This window comes from Trichosurus vulpecula, chromosome 5 (genome assembly GCF_011100635.1).
Source record: "Trichosurus vulpecula isolate mTriVul1 chromosome 5, mTriVul1.pri, whole genome shotgun sequence".
Lineage (NCBI taxonomy): Eukaryota > Metazoa > Chordata > Mammalia > Diprotodontia > Phalangeridae > Trichosurus > Trichosurus vulpecula.
The window spans coordinates 66,523,561-66,549,388 of record NC_050577.1 but is presented as its reverse complement, the minus strand read 5'-3'; the positions used below and the strand labels follow the sequence as shown (position 1 = coordinate 66,549,388).

The window sequence follows — 25,828 nt, the reverse complement described above, 5'->3', positions numbered from 1 at the left end:
GAATTTAATCTGATACTTGGGTTTACTTTTTCTCCCTTCATCATATAAATGTTTATTATTGTCAGTGCTTAGATATTGTAAACCTATTAAAAAATCAAAAGAGCCCTTGTGTTTTTTGGGAGAGCATTTTATCTGGACCTAAACATGGTTCAGTGTCTTGTGCTATAGTATTCAGCTTTCTTTCTTCAGCATTCTCTTGACAAACAATGCTATTTGAGTCACCTTTAAGCTATCCTTAAGATTAATAAATGGCATGAATACCAAATACAGGTTCTGTAATGCATTCACTTCATTAGCACAGAAATAATACTTGGCGCATCTCAGTGAAACAAGTCTTTTTCCTACCCCTTCCTTTCTCCTCTGGTGGAAAATAAATGACTAATTGGAGATTTCCCCTAGGCATAATTTGTAGTGGGTTTTGTAGTCTGTAGCACTCAGGGAGAGCTTTAGAGAGCTTTGTGGAGACTGTGTCATTGAGGGGAAAAACACTCACCTCTAGAGTAAGGGCTGTTAGTGCGAAAATTTGGGACTGAGAGTGGATAGTGAAGCCATTTCTTCCTCCAGCCTCTGGCTCCTGTCTTTCCCTTTGGCCAATCTCATGGTAGCCTTTTAGCTCTAACTATTGTTGCCTTCTGAAGGCAGTATTCATTCATTCAGTAAGCTTTTGTTAAGGGCTCTCTATGTATTTGGCGTTGTAGGGGATAGGATTAGAGTGTTTACTAAATGTAATCTTATCTTCATGTAACCTATATATGAACTAACTAGAGAACAATTCAAGATCACAGCCCCACAAAAACACCATGAAGTAGTACCTTGGGGGCAAAAGTACTGGACTGAACCTGGAGAGGATTCTGGCTTCCAATTCTTCCTCTGCCCTTCAGGTATAAAAATGTGCGAAGGTGAAAGAGTGGCAGTTTCTCACTTTCCTAGATCTGTCAAGAGGTTGTATTAGTGGACAGAGGGTCGTTGGAGTCAGTGTGTCAGTGAGTGTTTGGTAAACATGTACTATACCTCAGGTACTGTGCCAAGCACTGCAGATACAAAGAAAGTCCCTGCTCTCAACTTGTTCACAGGCTGCAGGGGGAGAGAGTGTGGAAATAGCCACGTGAACATGACATATAGACGGGATCAATAGGAAACACTCAACAAAGGGAAGGCATAGAATTGATCAGGATTGGGAAGGGCTTCTTGTAGAAGGTGGAATTTCACTTGGAACTTGAAGGAAGCCAGAATATAGAGATGAAGAGGGAGAGCATTCCAGGCATTAGAGATGGCCAGTTAAAATACATGGAGTTAGTATGTGGAGTGCTTTGTTAAAAGAACAGCAGGAAGGCCAGGATCAGTGGATTAAAGACTACATTGTGGAGTGAGAGGGGAGGGGAAGAAGAACAAATACTAAGAAGACTTGAAAGATGATTGAGGGGAACAAGTTTAGGAAGGCCTTTGAACACTGAACAGGATTTTGATCCTGGAGGTGATAGGGAGCCGCAGGAATTTACTGAGTGGACTGCGACATGGTCACACCTACACTTTAAGAAAATAACTTTGGTGGCTCAATGGAAGATGGACTAGAGTGGAGAGAGACTTGTGGCAAGCAGACCTTCCAGCAGGTTATGATAGTAGTTTATGCATCAGAAGATGAGGCTTGTGCCAGACTGGTGGCAGTATCAGAGGAGAGGAGGGAATGTGTTCAAGACATGTTGAAAAGGTGAAATGGATAGTCTTTGGCAACAGATTGGATTTGGCAGATGAGAAAGAGGAAGGAGTTGAAGATGATACCTAGGTTGTGAGCCTGGGGGACTGAGAAAATGCTGGTGGGCATCCTTCACAGTAATAGGGAGCTTTGGAAAGCTGAAGGTTTGGGGACATAGAGTTCAGTTTTGAACATTCTGGGTTTAAAATGCCTGCAGCAATGGTGTCAAGTACAAATGGAAATGAATTCCTGCAGGTGCATATTCACTTAGAAAAACCACAAATTAACATTTTTTCTATTTTAATTTTGTTAAACATTTACTAATTACATTTTTTTATCATTTATTCTTTTTTTAAAATTTGTTTAATATATTTAGTTTTCAGCATTGATTTTCGCAAGAGTTTGAATTACAAATTTTCTCCCCATTTCTACCTTCCCACCCACTCCAAGGTGGCGTATATTCTGGTTGCCCTGTTCCCCAGTCAGCCCTCCCTTCTGTCACCCCACTCCCCTCCCATCCCCTTTTCCCTTCCTTTCTTGTAGGGCAAGATAAATTTCTGTGCCCCATTGCTTGTGTATCTTATTTCCTAGTTGCATGCAAAAACTTTTTTTTTTTTGTTTTTGAACATCTGTTTTTAAAACTTTTGAGTTCCAAATTCTCTCCCCTCTTCCCTCCCCACCCACCCTCCCTGAGAAGGCAAGCAATTCAACATAGGCCACACGTGTATCATTATGTGAAACCCTTCCACAGTACTCATGTTGTGAAAGACTAACCATATTTTGCTCCATCTTAACCTGTCCCCCTTTATTGAATTTCCCCCTTGACCCTGTCCCTTTTCGAAAGTGTTTGTTTTTAATTACCTCTTCCCCCTATCTGCCCTACCTTCTATCACCCCCTGTTTTTTATCTTCTTCCTCCTCCTTTCCTGTGGGGTAAGCTACCCAATTGAGTGTGTATGGTATTCTCTCCTCAGGTCAAATCCGATGAGAGCAAGATTCTCTCATTCCCCCTCACCTGCCCCCTCTTCCCTTCCAATGAACTGCTTTTTCTTGCCACTTTTATGTGAGATAATCTACCCCATTCTATCTCTCCCTTTCTCCCTCTCTCAATATATTCCTCTCTCATCCCTTAATTTGATTTTATTTTTTTAGATATCATCCCTTCATATTCAACTAACCCTGTGCCCTGTCAATACACACACACACACACACACACACACACATACATGCACACACATTTATGTGTGTGTGTGTGTGTGTGTGTGTGTATGCATATTCCCTTCAGCTACCCTAATACTGAGGTCTCATGAATCATACTCATCATCTTTCCATGTAGGAGTGTAAACAAAACAGTTCAACTTAATAAGTCCCTTATGATTTCTCTTTCTTGATTACCTTTTCATGCTTCTCTTGATTCTTGCGTTTGAAAGTCAAATTTTCTATTCAGTTCTAGTCTTTTCACTGAGAAAGCTTGAAAGTCCTCTATTTTATTGAAAGTCCATATTTTGCCTTGGAGCATGATACTCAGTTTTGCTGGGTAGGTGATTCGAGGTTTTAATCCTAGCTCCATTGACCTCCAGAATATCACATTCCAAGCCCTTCAATCCCTTAATGTAGAAGCTGCTAGATCTTGTGTTATTCTGATTGTGTTTCCACAATACTCAAATAATTTCTTTCTGGCTGCTTGCAGTATTTTCTCCTTGATCTGGGAGCTCTGGAATTTGGAGACAATATTCCTAGGAGATTTCTTTTTGGGATCTTTTTGAGGAGGCAATCTGTGGATTCTTTCAATTTCTATTTTACCCTCTGGCTCTAGAATATTGGGGCAGTTGTCCTTGATAATTTCTTGAAAGATGATATCTAGGCTCTTTTTTTGATCTTGGCTTTCAGGTAGTCCAATAATTTTTAAATTCTCTCTCCTGGATCTATTTTCCAGGTCAGTGGTTTTTCCAATGAGATATTTCACATTGTCTTACACTTTTTCATTCCTTTGGTTCTGTTTTATAAAATCCTGATTTCTCATAAAGTCACTAGCTTCCACTTGCTCCAATCTAATTTTTAAAGTAGCATTTTCTTCAATGGTCTTTTGGACCTCCTTTTCCATTTGGCTAATTCTGCCTTTCAAAGCATTCTTCTCCTCATTGGCTTTTTGGAGCTCTTTTGCCATTTGAGTTAGTCTATTTTTTAAGGTGTTGTTTTCTTCAATATTTTTTTTTCAGTATTTTTTTGGGTCTCCTTTAGCAAGTCCTTGACTTGCTTTTCATGGTTTCCTTGCATCATTCTCATTTCTCGTCCCAATTTTTCCTCTACTTCTCTTACTTGCTTTTCCAACTCCTTTTTGAGCTCTTCCATGGCCTGAGACTAGTTCATGTTTTTCTTGGAGGCTTTTGATGTAGGCTCTTTGACTTTGTTGACTTCTTCTGGCTTTATGTTTTGGTCTTCTTTGTCACCAAAGAAAGAATGCAAATCTGAGACTGAATCTGAGTCCATTTTCGCTGCCTGGCCTTGTTCCCTGCCAACTTACTTGACCCTTGAGTTTTTCGTCAGGGTATGACTACTTGTAGAGTAAAGAGTACTTTGTTCCAAGCTTGAGGGGCTGTGCTGTTGTTTTCAGAGCTACTTCTATACAGCCAGCTCTGCCACCCCAGCGCTCCTCCTTCCCCACAATCCGCCAACCCAGACCTGACGAAAATCTTAAGTAGGCTCTGCACTCCTGCTCTGATCCGCACTTAATTCGTCCCACCACGTGGGCCTGGGGCTAGAAGCAACTGTAGCTGTAGTTCTGTAGCTGCACCTCCTCCGCTGCCCCCTAGGCGGTGGCCAGTGAACTCCTTCTTTCACTCTGTTCCCTGCAGCTTTTCACGCTAACTTTCTCTGTTGTCTTTGGTGTTTGTGGGTTGAGAAGTCTGGTAACTGCCACAGCTCACTGATTCAGGGCACTAGGGCCTGTTCCGCCTGGCTCCTGGTCTGGTTGGTCCTGCTGCCTCCCATGCTGGGCTCCGCTCCTCTCTTCTCCCAGCTCCATTTGCGATAGACGTCACCCAACAACCATCCAGGCTGTCCTGGGTTGGAACCCTGCTTCCCTCTATTTTGTGGGTTCTGCAGTTCTAGAATTTGTTCAGAGCCATTTTTATAGGTTTTTGGAGGGACCTGGCAAGGAGCTCACGCAAGTCCCTGCTTTCGAGCCGCCATCTTGTCTCCCTACCAATTACATTTTAATCTGGTTTGGTCAGTGCTTGGGATTTTTGCAGGCTAGACTGGGAGTTTGATACCTCTGTTCTATAGGACATCCAATTTGAGATGTCTAGTAGAGGGTTGGAGATTTGAGACTGGAGGTCAACAGAGAAGTTAGGGCTGGATAAATTTACTTGGGAATCAAAAGCAGATGAATAGGGATGGTAATTGAATCTGTATTTGCTGATGAGGTCACCAAGTGAAGTCTAATATAGTAGAGGGTTGGAGGAGAACTAGGGGAGAGCAGAATCCCAAAAACCTATCATATCAAGGAGAAGAGGATCATCAACCAGTGTTAAAGGCTGCCAGGAAGTCAGGGAGGAGCAGGTTTGGGGAAAGGCAGTTGAATTTGGCCACTGAGAGATCATTGGAACTTTGAAGAACAATTTTGGTTGAGGTCTGAAGCCAGTTTGCTGAGAGTGAGAGGAGAGGCAGTAGAAACATCTTTTGTATCTATGGGCAAGTTTCTTATTAATCTCTCAGGGCCCAAGGCAATAGCTCTTTGAGACTATAAATTACAGATAAATTGCCAAATTGCATTGTAGCTGCATTGTCAAGAATATTTCTAGGTTGTAAGTTCCTCCACATGAATAAATAGATGGACCCTTACGGTTATTATAATGTCACCCTAGTACTTTAAAGAGAAATACAGCATCTCTTCAGTAGTATTCACTATCTCTTTTCTTATATTAAAAATCCATTGCATTTATTAGAAATGGAATGTGTACAAGGTATAACATCCCTGTTTTTTGAACGTATCCAAATTATTCTTGTTTTTATTATTATTTGGAGTATGACAATTCTATTTTTAATTAGACTTATTTATAGAGAGAATTCTCAGCTTTTAAAAAATAAAATTGCATGGAAAAAGTTAAGGTTTCTAATTGTGAAATCCAAAGACTCTTCTCTGTGTATAGTTTAAGTGGGATTTGTCATGGCTTCATATATTTTAAATAACTCAGTGCCTGTTCTTTAGTCTTGAACTTTCACTAAAGATGGTCTGTTATAATGAAGAGAACAAGAACTCAGTCAGCTAACAAATATTAATTATAATTCCCTACTAATTTGCCTAGAAAAGATTGGAAACCTAGAGGGGCAGGGATCTCTTTAACCTTATGTGATTCAAATATTTGGATACAGTATCATATGTATGAATATTTAGGTGTTAGTTACCCAGTTACATTACTTCTCATCTATGGAAGCAATATCATTCTGCAAATGGCACTAAATTTGAACTCATGGGTACTTAGAAACTTGGCTTTCCAGTATTAACTAAATGTCTAAGCCCTATCAAGAATATGATGTATTGACATATCGGGTATTTAGTTGTAAGTTATGATAAATGCACTTTCTTCATAAATATTTTGATCTGTAGCTCAGTGGGATAAGGTTTCTAGAAGATCTGTTTAGGCTAAGGTTTCCATGAGCCTATTGGACTGAACTGCTCACGTAATTAGTCAGTTCTATCACCAGTGAAAAACTTGTTTACTGAATTGTGTTTGAGTGAATTGAGTTAGTCAGTTGGTTGTTTTGGCCTCATATAGATATGTCCATGTTATTTAAAAAAATAAATTTGTCAGGTGCCCACTATAATTTCCTCCTCCTTATGGGTACTTTACAACTTACTTATAGGGTATTTGGAATGTAATTACATAATAAAAATTAACTGTAACTTTGAACCTGTCCTGTTAGATGTGATCTATCTGGAATTAATTTTTACCTTTTTCCCCCCTTTTTTTGCCAACGTAAAGTGGCTAAAAGCCAAGGTAAGAGCAGTTATTTCTCATTTGATCCAGTGTCCCCTCTATTGATAAAGGCTGCAAAGCCACTAAAATTGAAAATGCTCTTGTATATCTCTTTGCTTTTTCATAGGTTATGTAGAATAAACATGCTCAATTTAAATTCAAATCAGCAACATTTAGCCTGGATGTGTTAATATATCAAGGATATATTAACATCTGCCTTTATATAGATACCTCCATTTCTCTAACATTTAATGCTTTGCTCATATTTGATAGATGGATGCCTTGCTCTTATTGACTTACATTTTAGGAGGCTTCCCCGACATTGCATGTGACATTTTTTATTTTCATCCAGAGAAATGAATAACAAAATATTTGAGTAAAAGTGGAAATATGAGATCATCTTACATTTTAAAATTTTTCAAGACCTTGTACTTGAATGAAAAATACTGGTATGAAAGCTAATTTAGTGACTTTAAAAAATGCTTCAACTGTTAGTCTTTATTGAACTTTAAACATATATAAATGAAATTAAAAATAATAGTGGAAACAAAAGCCCAAAGTTTAATTTTTGGTGTTATAATTTCCTTTGGTTTTCAGCACACTTACTAAAATGTGCTTTTCAAAATTGTCTGGGAAGCCTCACTTCACATCCTTATATTAAAAAATAATACTTGAGTGTCAAAACACCAAGAGAACAGTTTGATATGAAAATAAAAGCCTTTCCTTCAATATTTTAGCATGGAAATAACCAGCCTGCAAGAACTGGCACACTGTCGAGAACAAATCCACCTACACAGAAACCGCCAAGCCCTCCTATGTCAGGCCGGGGAACATTGGGGTAAGAATTCAGCTACTTATTTTTACTTCTGAAAGGAATTTAGAGTACTGAGTGAATGGATGTTGGTGTAGGTACAATGAGTAAATATACCAGAATCCTGTACTTGAACTTGATGTCCTTGGGATCCACATCGTGCAACCACTTTATCATTCAAAGGCAGCTTTAGAGCAATGGAGAGAGCTCTGGCCTTGGAGTCAGGAAGACCTGAGTCCATATCCCACCTCATACATTTAGTAGTTGCGTGACCTTAGGCAAGTCATTTAACCTCTGATTGCCTCAGTTTCTTCAGCTATAAAATGGGAATAGTAATAGCGCCTGTCTCCCAGGATTAATGTGACAATCAAATGAGACATATTTGTAAAGCTCATTGCACAGCTCCTGGCGCACGTTAGGTGTCATTAGTATTATTGTAGAATACCTTTGGTACTTCATTAAGGTCCCTTTGATAGGACCCTAGACAGCACAGTGTTAGAGTACACCATTTGTGCATGGGAGTTAAGCTGATCTGTAGATAAGATATTTTCTGTATCTCATTGCTACTTTGGCTTGTTGTAAAAAAAAAGTAGTTTGCTTTCATAAATGTATGTGATATTTCTAAGCCAAATCTTTTGGGCAAGTGTTAATTGTTTATAATAGATTTGTGTTTTATATTTCTTAGTTTTTAAAATTAAGTTAAAACATCTCAGGACTTGCTCTTGGAATGCTTCAGGAGTTTTCTTCTGCTTCTCAACTTTTTTGACCATAAACATGATACTGGTGCGTTTAAGTTCTTTGATTCCCAAGTTAATCAGAACTGAGTTGTCTCAGTTTGACTTCTGTGTAACTTCTTTTTTTCAAGACCAACGTTAAAAAAAATTGTTTCTCATTGCAGATAATTTGTTTACCTCCCACATTTCGTTTTAATTAAACTTCCCTTGTACACCTACTGTCTACATAGCACCTTTCTTCCTAGAGAGAAGAGATAATGATTAATAAAACACAGTGCCTGCCTTCATGGACCTTATGATATAAAAGGGGGAAACTGGTATATATACAAAAACATACTACATAATACAAACTAGAACAAGATTAACTACACAAGAAGGGTACAGAGTGTTAGGTAAGGCCTAATGAAAAAGGGACACCCTTTCTCCACCCTGAGACTGGACTAGGTGACTATGGTGGACTAGGAAAGACTATGGAGTTTGCATGCATGTAAGTGCTCCAAGAGAATCAGGACTGTCTAAACCCAAACTCAGTTTTGTTTACTTAGGATTTTTCAATTTTGTTTTATTGAATTTTCTTCTTGGACAGTAGATGAAAAGAATGGCTTATCAGACTACCTAATGACTCGTTAAGAAATAATTATTTCTCATGGCTCTTCTACTAACTTTCTGGCCTTGTACAAGGCAGTTTAACCTCTTTGGACTTTGGCTTTTTATCTGTAAAATGGAAATTTTACTTGTCCTACCACTTACCCTCTTGCTTTCACAGTGGTGTTCTTAAAAAAGAAGTACTGTATGTGGAGACAATTTGATCTCTTAGGAGAAAATGTGCTTCATTACTCACCTGATTTTACATTTTAAAAAAGATTTTACTTTTTTAATATTTAATTTTGAATTAGGCTATTTTGAAATTTTTGACCATATTGTATCAGCAAAGCATCAAATGGGATCTGAAATACTGACTATTTGGACTCTAATCTGTATGTAACTTCTTTAATTCATAATTTTTACAACATTGTCTAAACCAACCCATTAGGGGAACTTCAAAATCATTTCTACAAATATTTGAGTAACTTCTGTGTACTTAGGGGCATTGTCAAGGGCAGTAATTTCAAAGCCATAGAAATGAAGCAGGCGCACGCGCATGCGTGCATGTGTGTGTGTGTCTGTTTTGGGACCCAGCTTTTTGGAGATACACAGATATGTATAACTGTTGTATTGCCTGGATCCTGTCTTCTCTGAATTACTTCAAGTCTCAGCTAAAATCCCACCTTCTGCAAAGCATTTCCCAGTCCCCCTTAATATTGGTGCCTGGTGCCTTTTCTCTGAGATTATCTCCAATTTAGATCCTATTTATTTAAATTTCATCTTGTTTGTACCTTGTTTGTATATTTGCTCCTCCATTAGACTGTGAACCGCTTGAGGGCATGAGCTGTTTTTACCTTTCAGTGCTGTAAAGCACAGTGCCTAGTACATAGGAAGCATTTAATAATTGCTACTTGATTCGACTCCACTTGATCACAGAGGTTGGGGGAGTGATTGCCCAGCCTCTCCCCAGCTGTATTTTGGTGTGGCCAGCAGAGTTTTGCATCACTTTTGGAAGGTGGTAGTCTGTTCTCTTTTGCCTGCTAAGAGAGTTATCTGCAAGCATTACCTTCTCGATTCCTAGAGTTTGAGATCTTTGCCCTAAGAATTGAGTCTTTTTAGTAGTTGTAGTAAATCGACAGTATTATTGTATTCAGAATTAAAATCTATTTTACTAATCACTTTGGTAACTTTTCACTGTCTTACTCTGGATCAATAAAATCACATTCTGATTTAAAGTAAAACGCTTCATTAAATCTGTTTTCTCATTCATATGATGCAACATTTTGTTTTCTGTTTTGCTTCTTTAGGCGGAATACTCCTTACAAAACCCTGGAACCTGTTAAACCCCCAACGGTTCCCAATGATTATATGACAAGTCCAGCCAGGCTTGGAAGTCAGCATAGTCCAGGAAGGACGGCATCTTTAAATCAGAGACCAAGAACACACAGGTATATCATCAGCTTGTGAAAGTGAAAACTAAATACAATTGAAAAAAGAACACCTAAAATACACTGAGATAAAACATGTAGTATTCCCACAAGACTGGTGCAGAGTGGATCAGTAAAAGGAAATATACTACATATTTGAACCATTTGCCTAAATTGGTACTTCTGCTTTTTAACTTTTCTAGATCTGTCAACAATATTATCCAAACCTGATGTTAACTTTCTTAGAAAATTAAATGTAATTTTAAAAAAGTTTGGATTGAGGTAGAAAAATCAGGTACCGCTTTAGGTATTTTTAGATTACCAAGGAAGGCCAAAATGTCAGAAAACTTCAGTGTTGTTAGAAAAGGGGATTAACTCAGACAAAAGATTACCTTTGGCCTCCGCTGGCAGAAATTCAAAAATACTTGTTTAGTTTTAGTGATTAGGAGACAGTGAAATTTGACTGTGTTGAGGGTCTTAGTTATGTATAATGAGTCAGTAAGTATCTTATGTCTTAATATGATTCCTTACCTTTGTCTTACTTAGGGGGTGGTTGATTGGATTTGTTCTTAGTTCATTATTGTGTTGTTGTTTAGAAATTTCAAATAGGTTAAGGTTTAGTGCGAGTTGTGGTTGTCTGCCTCTTCATTTTCAGCCAGTTGAGTGTCATACCAGGAAGGGGAAACCCTCATCTACAGGACTAGTAATAATGCTCATCGATGTAGTCTTTTTTTCCCCTCTTTTGCTAGAATGTTATATTACATTGGATGGGAAAATAGAACTTTCTTCTTGCATAGCAAAACCTTGATCTCAATTTTCAATATTTGAATTATTTATCTCTATATTTGAATATTTTGATATTTAGCAGATTCTCTGGTAATTTTTATTACTTAATATAAAACCTAAGGTAGTTGTAACTTGTTTTGGGAGATAATTGAGGTGGTTTAAAATAAAAAGGTTGGCTCTTTAAACTTACAGTTGATGAGATGGTCTCTGGTCACTCCACGTATGATGGACTTCAGTTTGCTGATCTGTAAAGAAGGACTTTGGCCAGATACTCTGCAACATCCCTTTATGTTCTGGGGCCTGTAAGCTTGTGGTCTAGGTGGGAAAGTACACATTCCCGAGTCTTTCCAAATACCTTTGTGACTTTGTGAAAGTTGTTCAACTTCTCTAGACCTATTTCCTCATTTTTAAAAAGGGGAAGGTTGGACTTTCTGACTCTCACGGTAGGCCTTTGCTGCTCTAAGTCAATGATACTCCGGGCAAAATATCACCTCAGAAATGAGACAAAATGGTCTTAGTATATAGTACACTTGTTTTGTTTATAAATCCATTTTCATAGGTATTGACAGTCTGACGTCAACTACACGAAGATGTAGTTACATCTTCTTTAGACTTTTAGTCACGTCCAGTGAGAGATTCATTTTAGTTGTATTCCTCATGCAAATATTCCCAGTTTCTTGGCCTGCAGACTGCTAATCACACAGGGATTCTTGTCTCTGGGCTTCATTCTTAAGAGTATTTCTTACTGCAAATAGTTGCCCCTCCATTTGTAGAACTAACTTGTATCTTTTTCAAATGAATTGACTGCAGAATATGCATCTATATTACCTGCAGAGAGGTGATCAATCATATATGTTGGTCAGAGGCCCCACTCCTGGCTCTGATCCAACTCCCTTATTCTACAGATGAGGAGACTGGCACGGAGAGGTTAGGTGATTTGTCCAAGGTCACATTGTTAAGAATCAAGAGTCAGGATTCAAATCCAGCTCTTTAGAATGAACTTTGATCCTCAGTGTAAAATATGGAACTTTTTTAAAGAAAGTAAATGAATATTCCTTTTTAACATATTTTTGAAATTTGCTTTTAATTAAGCAGTTCCCACACTGAATAAACAGGCATCACAACAGTATAGCTGCCGGGTGCATTGATAGACATTTGTCTTATGCTCTTAAAGCCTATATTATTATTATTGTGTACGATCATAGGCATTAGGTAAGAGAGACTCTTGCTGGAATATATTGTTATCATGATAAAAAGGAGGAGGAAGATCAGTTGTGGTAACTGATCTGTTTGGCCGTTGAGTTGATTCAAATCTAGCAGACTGGGGTTTTAAGATTTTGTGGTACCCTAATGCTATGAAGAGATAACTTGATTTATCCTTTTGTATTTCAGTGATATATTTAGTTTCCTCGACATTTTCATTTTTATAATTGTCACCTTTGGTTTTGGCATGTATTAAATTTGTAAACCAAGATGAGTTCCAATGGTAATTCTGATTAATACATTTTATCTTCTTCTGAATATAGTGTGTTGATTCATCCACTTTCAAAACTTGACAAAAATAGGGAAATCGGAATAACTTTTTTGAGAATCAGAATCACAAAATTTCAGAAGCAGAAAGATTCCTATAATCTAATGCATACCTTAAAGAATCCTTCCTATACAGTATACCTGAAGAGTCATTCTGTTTTTGCTCGAAGATTCTTCAGTGAGCAGGAGACAGATTTTATCAGTCTAGTTTAGGTTGCAGGATTTCATGAGATTTATTATCAATTTAGCATTTAATAAAATTCAAGTTAATATTCATGGGGAATTATTTTGAATGAACTTTAGGAATAATGCTGATTTTTCTTTACAGTGGTAGCAGTGGAGGAAGTGGAAGTCGAGAAAATAGTGGAAGCAGCAGTATTGGCATTCCCATTGCCGTGCCTACACCCTCACCACCAACTATTGGACCAGGTGCATTATTTGTGAAGCTTTTTGAAAAAATTGCTCTCTGATATTTACATTTGTGGGCATATAGTTTAGAAAACTAATAATTTACCAACATTACCAAAACTGTCTCAGCAACTTCTTTTTCATGAACTGACCTTAAATGCTGAATTCATTAGGTTGCTACTTGAGGAAAAATAGCAACGTCTTTGAAAGAATTTTTAGGTTCATTGATTTTCTATCTTCCATTGGATACTTAGCTGTTAGATAAATTATATGGGGATGATGAAAATTGCTCTCTACATCACAGGGCTATCATGAGGAAAACCCTATCTAAAACTTAAAAATACTATGTAAAAATCATCAACATCTACATTCTTAAATAATCAAGCAGAACTGTATGAAATTTCTTTTGAAGTTCTGAGAACTTAGAGCTTAGAGTATAAGCTTTCTTAGATTTGATTCATTATACATTCTTTCCTAAGAGGTACAGGAGAGTAGCAGAGTCTTACAAGTTGTAAGAATCATGAGATAGAACTAGTTTGTTCTGTGATGCAAAATTTTTCTGCATCTTATTTGGCTTATCTGTAAAATGGAAATTACAGTTGTTGTCATGTTCCATGAAATAGTGTAGTAAAGATGATGTGAGATGTGTTGGACAATAAAAGCCCTATTACTTTATTGAAAGGATGGGGAATAAATCACAAGCTATTGTTAGGATGCATTTAAATTAGCGTAACAAAAATTTCTTAAAACTAATGGATCATCTTTGTAAATACATGGATTTTTAAAAGTAGAAAATATTGTAAGAACTAGAAAGGGATCAACAACCTCTCTGTAATAATGAAGGAAAAATTCTATCAGGCACCTTGTAAAAGTGGGTATATTTTATAACCCAGAAGGGCATTAACTTAATTTCTTCCCTTTTTAATCATAAAATTTTTTTTCTCACTTGAAGGGTGTAAGACCTGTTTACATTTGTAACTATTTTTCTTTTCATATTCTTACTAGCAAATTCTGACTGCTTTACTGTTGTCTGACTGTTTAGTTCACTTGCTTGTTCTCTGATTGGCGTTATGAACTGTTTTATTAGCACAAATTTCTGTCCCTCCTCCCTCTGGAGCTCCTCCTGCACCACCGCTTCCTCCACCTCTCCTGATGGGCAGTAGGATAGGTGAGAATTGGGTCAACCTGCGAGTGATTAGTTGCTTTGCATAATTAATAATACTCTCTTCCTAATAGACCTACCAAGTTTGATTTTTAAGGTTTGTATGTTGTTGGCACAAGTGTGAAGGTTTAACATCTCTAATCTAAACTAATTATCTTCTGGTGAAAGGCCTCTGAAGTTATGCAGAAAGCAAACATATAAATGAGTCTTAGAGGAAAACTTTCATTGCTTCATTTGGTTTGCATAGAATATCAAAATCTTTAGGAATAGCTTTTTTATGTGAGACTATTTTAGCCATTCTTGAATATTATGTTTTTATCTGTATCGTGAAAATGCAGAAACATACATGCATATGCATATGTATATTTATGTTAATTTTGGCTTAAATGAGTTTAAGATCTTTCGTAATGCAAGGTGGTGATATTATAAAGGCACTGACTTTTAGCCTGTTTTGTGACATGTTAGTGTGTTTTGAACTTTTAGTTACAAATTAATTTTCATTGGCTTTTTATAAAATTAATGCATGACATACAGTATCTTTAACGGGGACACCTATAAATGATAGTATGTTATGTCATGTGACAACAAAACTGATTTTTTATAAAATTCTGAACAACTGGTGTAGGTGTAGTCTCAAATGTTTATTTATTATTAATATTCTCTCCCTGCCTTCCAAAAACTCCTGTACGTAAAAATCATCACTAGCAGGGTAGGTTAGATTGGCAGCTGGCATAGGCCCAATAAAGAACATTTTAAAATATTGCTTCTTATAAATGTACATAATGTTAATAACAGAAAACCTGCCCTCCGTAATATGGAGATCATTTTTGCTAAGTCAAGTTGGATATGTTACAAAGATCTCTAGGAACACTAACGTATGAGAGAGAGTCCATTTGCCATCCTTGCCTAGGGTACACAAATGCTTTCTGTGTCTTCTGCTTAAAAAAAAAAAAAGCTGTTTTAACAGTGGTTTTTACAGAAGCACATACTCCTGTGACTTAACAGATACTTTCTCTCTGGAACTAGCAAACTCCCCTCTTGTGAACATACTCGTTAGTTACAAGGTAGTAAGTACCTAGAGCCTCTGGAAAACCAGAAACAGGCAGGTCAGGCCCATGAACTTGGACACTAAAAATGCTCAAGATCAACTGCCGATCTTCAGTGCAAGCTTAGTTGTGCTTGTTTTACACCCAGCTCTTAAACTTATTTGTTTTTTTAAATCCACTGCAGATTAGAAACAGTAAAGTAGAGTTAGTGAGAGGAGCTGTCAGAAGCTGTGCACTCAGAGCTGTGAAAAGTGGCAGCAATTCAGCAAACCCAGAAGTCTGGGGGTCGTTTACTTTTAGGGGCCAACAATCTAGGATTTTGCATACCCCAAAAGACTGAGCGTCACTGCCTTTGTAGCATAGTATCATAATGGGCACTTAAGACAGTAACTCCAACTCATTGAGAAAAAGTTACTTTATGTTGGGCATATTCTGTGTAAGAAGGTAGGGGGGAATGCTTTCAGCAGTTTAGAACTAGATTGAAATAGATAGAAATCCATGGTTTTAAATTTAATTTAATTTGCAAAATTTTATGTGTAGGCCCTTGCATGTAGTAAATGTTAAATAAAAATTTATTTAAAGATGATTCCTGTTGCTTAGGGAAACCCCAAATTGTCTTATGTTCTTGATCATTGTCTAGCTTTCTAATTTCACCTACAAACTTAAGTCATTTGAGCTTTGGGACAGACTGGAAAGAAAAAAGTAAAATTAAAGTGAGGGGACTCTTGTCACTTGACTGACCCTGGTCAAAGTTCACATTTTTGTTTTAAAACTACCAGTCAATCTCAGAGTTAGCTTTGATAAATTCAGCAAACTTTAGAGGCTTTGATCCATATTAACTTTGTATCCTACAGTTGTTAGTCAATGACTTACAAATATCATTTGTAAATAGGTTAAAACATGCTTTATGCAAAGCTTGTCGTCCTTCCCACTCCCACCCAAGGTAGTGCATCTAAAAACTTGCTAAGAAACTTTTTAAAAGTTACATAGCTTACTTAGAACACCCCCATTTTGTCAGAGTAGATGTTTTCATCATGAATTTTGCAGATGTATAATGTAAAAGGACAGTGTTTCTTTCCATAAAAGTCTCTAAAATATTTTGTTACTTACTGCAGATGAGCTGTGTTGATGCAGTCACTGAAATGAATGGAATAGCAAATATGGCTGGCTCATGAGCAAATCATCTTAGACTTCTGATTTTATAGTTAAAAATGTATTCATCTAGCTAAATGCTCATGATTGTGTGTTGAAGATTTTGATTCTAGACCTTTCCCTTTCCTTTCACAGTACAGAGATATGTTTGTTACAGATGAGAAGTAATATTCTCAGATATGAAAACTAACCTTTTTTAAACAGGTTGCTCTTTTGTTCTTGATTTTGTTTGTATTTTATTTCATTACAAAGGAGTAGAAAAGACGTACGTGCTATCTACCATTGGTAGCGATCATCTTATGTTCCCTTTTCTGCATGCCTCAAGCCTCCCGGTGTAATCAATGACCCTGACATGAGATCTCTTTCTATATTCTGTCATGTAATGTGATACATATTGCTTAAGTCTTTTTTGTTGGTTCCCTTTGGCTGATGCTTTTCAGTGGCCCCGAGTTCAGCTCCTGGTTCCCAGTATGGCACAATGACCAGGCAGATTTCCCGACACAACTCTACTACTTCTTCGGCATCTTCGGGTGGATACAGACGAACTCCTTCTGTGACTGCTCAATTTTCTGCTCAACCTCATGTTAATGGCGGTCCTCTTTATTCTCAAAATTCAAGTAAGCCCCTGTGCTTTGCAGGCATGTAGCACCAGTGGAGCACTTCGGGAGTAAACTATTTGAAACTGTGATTCTTGCCAGTGATAGACAACAATGAAAACCACAGTTTCATGCTAGTTTCTTTGTTTCCTTTAGGAAGTTAGTGCCTTTTGAAGCATGAATAAGACTGAGTACTAATCACTTTCTACAATGTATTCTACACCATCTAAAATGCTTAGCATTCCAAATTCAACTGAAGCCATTTTTCATATAGTATTTATTTTCATTGTAAACTAAAAAAAAGCAGAAACTAGAAAAATATTCTTGGAATAAAAGAATTTCAGTTTGTGTTTATTGGCTAAATCGTTGTTAAGACTACTTGTGAAAATTGGACTTTGTCAAAATTGTGGTATTGTCATTTTCTTTAGAAAATGGTAAAGAAATTGCTGGCTATCACTGTTTTAAAGGGTTTCGAGTTAAAGGAGAAAGGCTCGAATTGGTTGGTAGCAGGTCTTTGATAATATTACTGATGATTATTTACCCTTTTATTTGTTTCACTTGAGAAAATAATCCCAGAAACAGAAAGATTTTATTTTTACTTTATTCTGTTCACTCTAATCTTGGCACATCTCAGCACTAACCACTGTAGTGTAAAAGCTACTGATGCAGGAAGAGTTTTAGGAAAGCTTCGGATTATTTGAATTGACGATAGGATAGACATTGGTTTTGCTTTTTATATTTAACCAAAAAAGAGAAAATCTGAAATGAGAGCCCTTTTCAAGAATGTTTTATTGGTAAATATAAATCCCAAACTCACCCTACACATCTCCAGATCACCTTCATGGAGTAATACTTAGCTCTAAAGCTGTTTGTATTTTTAGATAAATTTCTTTAATCAAAAAGAAACAACCCTGGACATGCTAGTGGAAAGTCTTTTTTATAATTTGGATCCAAGAATCTGGCTGTAATTTATAATAGAGAATTTTGATGTAGAAAGTCTTTTAGGTAGTAGGTACGCTAGTACTGTTTGTTTGCAGTGAATATCCTTAAACATGTATGACAGTTTAAGGTGAAAGGTAACTAGGAGAAAAGACATCTAATTTTTGTATTTAAAATAACAAAATGAAAGATTTCTGATTGTATAATGGCTAAATCTTTAGTTAGTAGAGAGCATTTATAGTATAGTTGTCTAATATCCACGGGTAATCTGAAAACCGCTTTTATCCTATGGGTTTTAAAATTCTGTATCGAAATTTTTATATGAAATGTTATAAAAGGAATCAAAATGGACTAGTTTGAGTATAGTCTCAAACTTTCTTACAAACCCTCTGGTGAGGGAGCCTGTCAAAAAGATAGACAGCTAGGTATTGATTATTTCATAAGCTTTATACATTTTTAATAACTTCTGAAATATTTAGAAATATTTTTGGTATGTTACTAAACAAAAAAAGTTGTCAGTTTGAAATACAATAAGTGTGATAGTCTTTATAAACCATATGCATATTATTCTCATGATATTTTAGGTAACATTCATTATATTGCTATTATTCCCTTCTAAGGCATTTGCCTGGTAGCAGTTTTTAGTGACTTATTTCATATTCAATTTTCCATTTAATTTAGTGTAGTAATACTACTGATTCAAATACAATTTAATTTCCAAAAGGATGAATTCCTTTAAAACATTTTATCTCAAACAAGGCCTCAAATTTCAGATTATTTCATTATGTGTTGTCAAATGTCTGGACTACTGTTGCTGTCAAAGTAATAGCTTCTAAAGCATTTTTTTTTCCTTTAGTGTTTTGATGTGCGTATTTTCCTCTCCCCCCCTTCAGTTTCTTTTACAAAAGTTTTTAGATCTGGTGGTTATGATTAATCTTTTGAAAACAGACTGATTTTTAAAATTTTCCTTTCACAGTAAATACATATTCCCACACTAACCAGCATGGCTAGTACCAGAGTTTTTCTTTTTTAATATAAGTTTTGTGTGTGTGTGTTTTTAAATTCAAATAAATTTTTGTATAAAAAAAATTGTGACATTTTAATTTGGGACATTTCCATGTAGAATTATTAGGATCAAAATTAGTTTAGTAGCTAATTGAATGCTATATTTATACATAAAATGAATATTAATGATCATATATATTACTTTGTTAAACTATTGCTCCCTAGAAGCATAAGAACCTCTTTCAGATTTTCCTGTGTACCTGCAAGTTTTTTGACAGACCCTAAAAATTTGTCATTTCAGTGTACAGGTTATTGGGAGCCACCAGTACATTAGTTTGATACATGTGTGTATGTAGTTACAGATTTATCTGTATCTATCTACACATTTATTATCATTATCTAGTAGTGACTTAGAGGACCATTTTTTCTCTAGAAGATTCTTCATGTATTCTGATCATTGTGTGTTATTGATCAAGGAAAATCTACCCTTTTTTCAGTCAAAAGTGGCAAAGTAAATAGAGGGATTAATTAACCATCTGAGTATAAAATTCTGTGTAGTTTTTTTTACCTGTTCCTTTGAAATATCAATTTTAGGAAAAAAGTTGAATTTAATAGTAGTCATCAATTTGTGATCATTCATCAGAATTAGTTGTCATTTAATTATCAGTGAATGGTATTGCAAAGTTATTTAAAACATGGCCAGTTAATGATGTTAGGAGTAAATTCTGCCTATTGAGATATAATAAACATTAAGTATTAACAGGTTTCCCTTGCTATTGAAAAATAAATGGTTTACTTTTAAAATAAAGGTATAGACTTATACAAATGTAGCTTGTTTTACAAAGTGGAGATATTCTTGGAAAGTTGTATGAATTATATTTCTGTAAATCCAAATTACTTTTTTTTACATGCAGGAATTTTCTTTAAAAGAAACTGTAAATAACCTCTTCTGGTAATATATTGATAACTGTTCCCCAATTGATTGATCTGTAAGTGTTGTAGTATGAGATAGGAGACAAGGATGTTAGTTGTAGTTCTGCCATTTGTTAGCCCGGTCATCTCTGCATCTTTTTAGTCCTCAGTGCCCTCACTTATAAAATGAGGAGATTGGATTTGACCAGGTCCTTTACAGGTCTTAAAATTACAGGATTTGAAATCTGGATTTTGGCATATTCTTATTTTAAAGCAGAGGACCCCTACCTGTATTTGTTTTCCCTCTGCATGGTGAGAAAGCCCCTTCTTATAACTTTCATAGGCATTCCTATGAAGAAATAATCCCAGAGTTTGTCATCTCATCCATCGTATAAAAAGAATGTGGTGGGGTTTAGCATTATTCAGGTTAGACTGTCTCCTTAATTTCAGTTTTTGTTCTTTTTAAAAATTATCCCTTGATCAGACCAGTTCAGCTTTAGCTTTGCTTTGGGAAATAAACTTGGAGGTGCTGTAGGTTTTGTTTTAGTTTTGGTTTTTGTTTTGTTTTTGTTTTGTTTCATTTGCAGACTGTTCTTTGCATACTTATGTTTGTGGTCCTTGTAACTGACTTCTGCTTTTTGTTTGTTTCTTTTTCTTTCCTTTATCTGTTTTACTTCCCCCATACCGTGTTGTTGCTACCAGTTTCTATTGCTCCACCCCCTCCCCCTATGCCTCAGTTGACTCCACAGATACCTCTCACAGGCTTCGTGGCCAGGGTGCAGGAAAACAGTAAGTTTGGACAAACTGAGCTGTCAAAGAATAGAGGCTGTCTCCTTATAGCATGCATGGCTGGCGAGTCAGAATTTTCCTTTCCTTTCCTTTTTTTTTTTTAAAGAAAAGCTAATCCTATCTTGAATACAGGTGCAATATGCTATCAAAATTGAAGAGCACGATCTTCAGTTTTTTTCTGTTGTGTGCATGATCACTGACCCATGTAAATCTCCAAATGGATCCTGGATAAATGGGTGTCAAATGATTAAAAACACAAGGCATTCTTCTCTATGTAGATTCTCAAGGAATTTATATGCAAACATACAAATCCAAACTTTTTGGAAGCCCCTTTAAAGCTATCTTTTGATCACTATGTCTGGGAGCGTTCCTTTTAAGTTATTGTATATTTTGTTGCCACACACAATTTTGTATTTTAGCATCAATATAAAGATATATAGTGAGTATACATACTATGCAATTTGAATGGGGTTTCAAAATTATGATAGAGTTTGATACTTGCCTATTTTATACATTAATCCTTTTATGCCTGACATTGTAGAGCTGCTCTTCAGAGACAAGTGGATCACTCCATGGTTTACATTTGAGGGGATGGATGATAATGAATATCTAGGAGTTTCTTTTTGCTTAATGCAGATGCTTGCAAAGACAAAAGGGATGAGACAATTATTGACTCTTTTAATGATCTGCATTAAGAGAGGATTTAATGAGTTTTGGAAACTACTTTTGAGTTTATAGTTTGGGTAAATTTTAGCTAGGTTATACCACTATACCATGAATTCAGGGAAGTGACAGAAATTGGTTTTTTCACTACAAAGTGTTTTCTTCCTTGGGAAATCTGAATAATGTTTAGCAATGATCATTTTATCATGATAAACTAGTGTAAATAATAATGGGTAAGTAGGGTGGTGAGTTTTAATTTATGAAGTCCTTAAGTGTAGGGTAATGTGTCTTATTCCATCTTTCAGTGTCTTTCACACCTACTCTTTGCACACAATAGCGATTTAATTTAAAACATTTTAAAAAATTGAATTTAGAGTCTTTGACATAATTCTCAGTGAGTGGTTTGAGCAAGTATCCGCACATAGCCAGCCTATCCACCAGTAGAATACATTGTTGGAAATTGTATTTGTAATTCATTCTGACCTTCTTGAGAATATAGCAGAGTAACTTTTTATTCAGCCAAGACATTTATTGAGTTACTCCTACATACAAAACATTGTACTTACACTGTGTCATATACCAAGGGTATATGATATGGCTCTGGCTCTCTAGGGGCATGGACTAAAATTGATTAGTCTTTTTTTTTTTCTGCAAAGCAGTGACAAATAGTAACCCTAGGCCCCATGGAAAGTGAATATTTGCCTCTTTAAGATATGCCGTTTCTTCGATGTTGCTATTTTGATATTCTGGGTTACCTACCATTTCAGTTTACCTGGACGTTATACCGATTCTGAATGGGTTCAAAGTAATCTTAAAATATTGCAGACCTTTGGAGTAATAATATCATTATCTTCCTAGTGCAAAACCAGCAAATCTTTTGTTTTATAGTCTCTATATTTCTGGGTTGATGATTGGACTGTGTCAGTAATGTACTTAAAAATAAGTTAACAAAGGAATTGGGGATACTGGCTCTCTTTCATGTCACAGTAGTTAAAAACCAAACCTGTGAAATGGTGATCATAATAAAAATACAAGTAGCTTTGTACTTAGATACATTTACTAAATATGAAATTTGTTTAAAAGTCTACCATCACACTTTTATATAATTTTTTATATATGGATGGCTTATTTCTAGCTTAAGTACTACATGCTAGAAAGAGATGGGATCTAGTCTTGATTTGGCTTACTGACTAATCTTGAGACCAGGCATTTACTTCCCTTGTACCCTAAACTGAGTGGAAAAAGTTGTGAGTGGAAAAAGTTTAAGAAGCCCTGAATATAAACTTTGGAACACCACCCATCAAAACAGGTTCTAATGGTGCTTTTTTTTTGGTGGTTAAATAGATATGAACTAATGTGTTTTATATTGTGAATTTTGCCTCTGTGGTCCGTTATTGATTTTGTAGTTGTTAAATCACCTCAGCCCTTTATCTTTTGAAGAGAATACAACAATATTTTGTGTAGTAAATCATAGAACAGGAATTTAAAACTGGTTATCAGTGACAGTTCTTTATTGAACTACTTAAAATTAGGAAGTGATATTCACGTGGTTACCTGGTTATCATGTTCTAGCCAGCAAAGTGGTGGAATAGTTCTGTTTTTACTCAGAAATAGCTCCCAGTGCCACCATTTTCTTCTAGTTAATTAAAGACACCATCTGGAAATTACGTAACAAATAAATTTTTTAAAATTTTGTAAAATAGAGGTTTTTCTTTCCATTTTTATCCTCCCCTTGAATATTTTTGTTAATAAGAATTATAGTAGCTAGCATTTATATAGCACCTTATGATTTGCAAAGTGCTTTACATGTTGAGTTGATATAATAAATGTATACTCATATGATTTAATATGCCTAGCATCTTTTTATTTTGTTCTTTTCCATGTTTATTTTTTACCAGTAATAATTAAAAATCTTAGTATGCTTCTTACATAAACTTTCAAATTTAAATATATTTGAATGTGCACATGAACAACTTTGAAAAACACTGAACTTCATTTATACACATTTAAATTTTTCTCCATTTAGGCATTTCCATTTTCTCTTATCTGGTTAAAGTTTATTTTTTTAAAGTCCTAGTAAGCCCTGCTGGTGACATATTTCCTGGTTTTTGTGTTTAAAGCTGTTCTACAAGTAAAGACTAAGGGTATGGGCCCTGTCAATAGATCAACCAAGGATAGAACATAAGGTTGACCTTAGGCCCAGTGATAGAGTTTAAAAAAATTTGTATCAAACACTCACTAGTCTAATACATTGGATACTTGTGTCCTGTCCTATGCTGTGGAATGGGACTTCTAATCCTGCAGTGCAAATTTGCAGTCCTATGAAAGGAAAAATTCCCTCCTGACCTCCTGCAAATAATCAATTTCCAAGTTACCTTTATTTTTATTTCATTATTGCTGTTGTTAAATTATCTTTTAAATGCTATTAAGCATATATAAGCTTTAACACACCAAGCTTTCCATTCCTAATCAGTGCATGTTATTATAGTGCATGCTTTACATACTTTTGAGCTTTTCTTGAGTTTTATTAGTTTATCAATTTTTATTTGATGTTTTTCTGATCCAAATCAATTTTTTGAATACTTTTTAGTTGCTGATAGCCCTACACCACCACCACCTCCTCCACCAGATGATATTCCTATGTTTGATGATTCCCCACCTCCTCCTCCACCACCCCCAGTTGATTATGAAGATGAGGAGGCTGCAGTCGTTCAGTATAATGATCCGTATGCAGATGGAGATCCTGCCTGGGCCCCTAAGAGCTATATTGAGAAAGGTAAGGCAATCATGAATGAATTGATCTAAAGTTTGTAGTAGAGGGGAGCAATTCTGATCAGGATGCCAAAAAAAACCCCTCCCCCAAAACAAAAAAAAAACCCACTTTAGAGAGATCTTGTACTTTAGTGCTTTGGGGAAAATAAAGCAGATCAACTGTTGTAAATCTGTCATTTGGCTAATATCTTATTAGATAGAATAAGTCACTAGGATTAAGTTCCACTGGGTCCCTTATGAAGGCATCACCTCAGTTTAATACTGAGATGCTTTTGACTTTGAGGATACTTATGTACTTGATGAATGTGTTAGGGAGTAGCAGATTCTATTTTCACTTTATTCTTTCCCTTATTTCAAATCTGTGTGTGTATGTGTGTGTGTGTGTGTGTGTAATTTTCCATGTCTGTCAGTAGCTCTGCTAATGGCTTTTGTTCCTAGGCCTTACCTGTTTGAGTGCCCTACTTGAACATTGGATGATGAATGGAGATTTAGAGATCTGAATAATTTTCTTGGTTAAGTTTTGAGTTAGTACCTAAGAGTAAGCCTGGTGTTTTGCATTAAATAGTATTTTATACTTAAACTCAAAACAATTTTCATCCTAATGAAAACATCCAAATCATTATTAAACTGTTTAGAGCCTACATGTTACATTTAAGATTGAGGCCAGAACTGAGTAGTTCAGAGTTTTATGTTACATTGATAATTCTACCATTAGTGGCTTTATTAACTCCATCCCTGAAAATGGGACCATTAAATATTTGCATTGATTTATGTATGACTTGGAAAAGTACTACTGTGTGATATATGGAAGTCTTGGAAGTCAAGAACTGGGCCAAGTTTCTTCTGCCTCATATTGGCTTTGTGACTCTGGGCAGGTTAGTATTATAGCTAACTCTCTAAGACTATGAATAGTTGCTGAGCTTCATTTATAGGGGGGCCTAACACTCCTCCGCTTCCCCAGTGATATAAGGTGGCCATTCGTAAAATGGCACAAAGACAGATTTAGGATTCAGACATCCCTGATGAAACTTAATAAGAATAAATGTTAAAATCTGCTTATTTCCACAATCCTTCCACTCTATTTTATAGAAACACAGAATTCCAGATTTGAAAGTAACCTCAGAAATCAGGGAGTGGGGTGGGGATGATGACAGGGGACCCTTTGAGGCATCTCATGCTATGTTAAAAAGAGTTATATTTTAAAATATTATTTTCATGTCAGTCCCTCCTTCAATTGAACTATCCTGAACCAACACAATGTCCATGTTTGACAGGTACATAGAATTCTTTACTTGTAGTCAGGCCATCTGGTTCTCTACTGAGAGAAGGGGGAAAGTATGTCTTGTCATCAGTCTTTGAAAACCAAAATTAATCATTACAGTCATTTGAATATTTTATGCCTTTTGAAGTTGTTTTCCTTCAGTTTTAATGTGGTAGCTGTGTGTTTTTAACTTGGTTCTACTTTCCTTGCACTCCATCAGTTCATGTAAGTCTTCTCAAGGTCTCTGAATTCCTAATAGTCATCATTCTTGTGGTGTAATAATATCCCATTTATATGCCTCTTCTTCCCTACTTCTTTCAAAAACACCATCCTTCCAGTCACTCAGCTTCACAACTTTGAAGTCATCTTCAACTCCTCTCTCTCTCTTGGACCCCATGTATCCATTTAGTGTGTTAGAGTCTTATTGAATCTAAATCTCTACCATCTTTCACATCTCTCCCCGTTCTTCCACTCACATGGCCACCACTGTAGTTCTGGCTCTGATCACTGCTTGCCTGGGCTGGTTCAATAGTTTCCTAATTGGTTTCCCTGTCCTATTTTCAGTCCATCTCCATAGAG

The 25,828-nt window shown here is 36.0% G+C and overlaps 1 protein-coding gene across 9 annotated transcripts in view; it reads left to right on the top strand.

Moving 5' to 3' along the window:
- ABI1 (abl interactor 1) overlaps nt 1–25,828 on the top strand; it is a 106,094-nt gene that overhangs the window by 76,422 nt on the left and 3,844 nt on the right. Inside the window, exons 4-11 of one of the 9 annotated variants that reach the window (XM_036761927.1) lie at nt 6,678–6,692; nt 7,409–7,509; nt 10,109–10,249; nt 12,873–12,973; nt 14,040–14,120; nt 16,753–16,929; nt 20,467–20,553; nt 23,807–23,992. In XM_036761927.1, coding sequence (XP_036617822.1) covers nt 6,678–6,692; nt 7,409–7,509; nt 10,109–10,249; nt 12,873–12,973; nt 14,040–14,120; nt 16,753–16,929; nt 20,467–20,553; nt 23,807–23,992 — 889 coding nt within the window. The remainder of the gene's footprint in view (nt 1–6,677; nt 6,693–7,408; nt 7,510–10,108; nt 10,250–12,872; nt 12,974–14,039; nt 14,121–16,752; nt 16,930–20,466; nt 20,554–23,806; nt 23,993–25,828) is intronic. The other 8 variants (XM_036761930.1, XM_036761928.1, XM_036761931.1 and 5 more) reach the window with 8 other exon arrangements.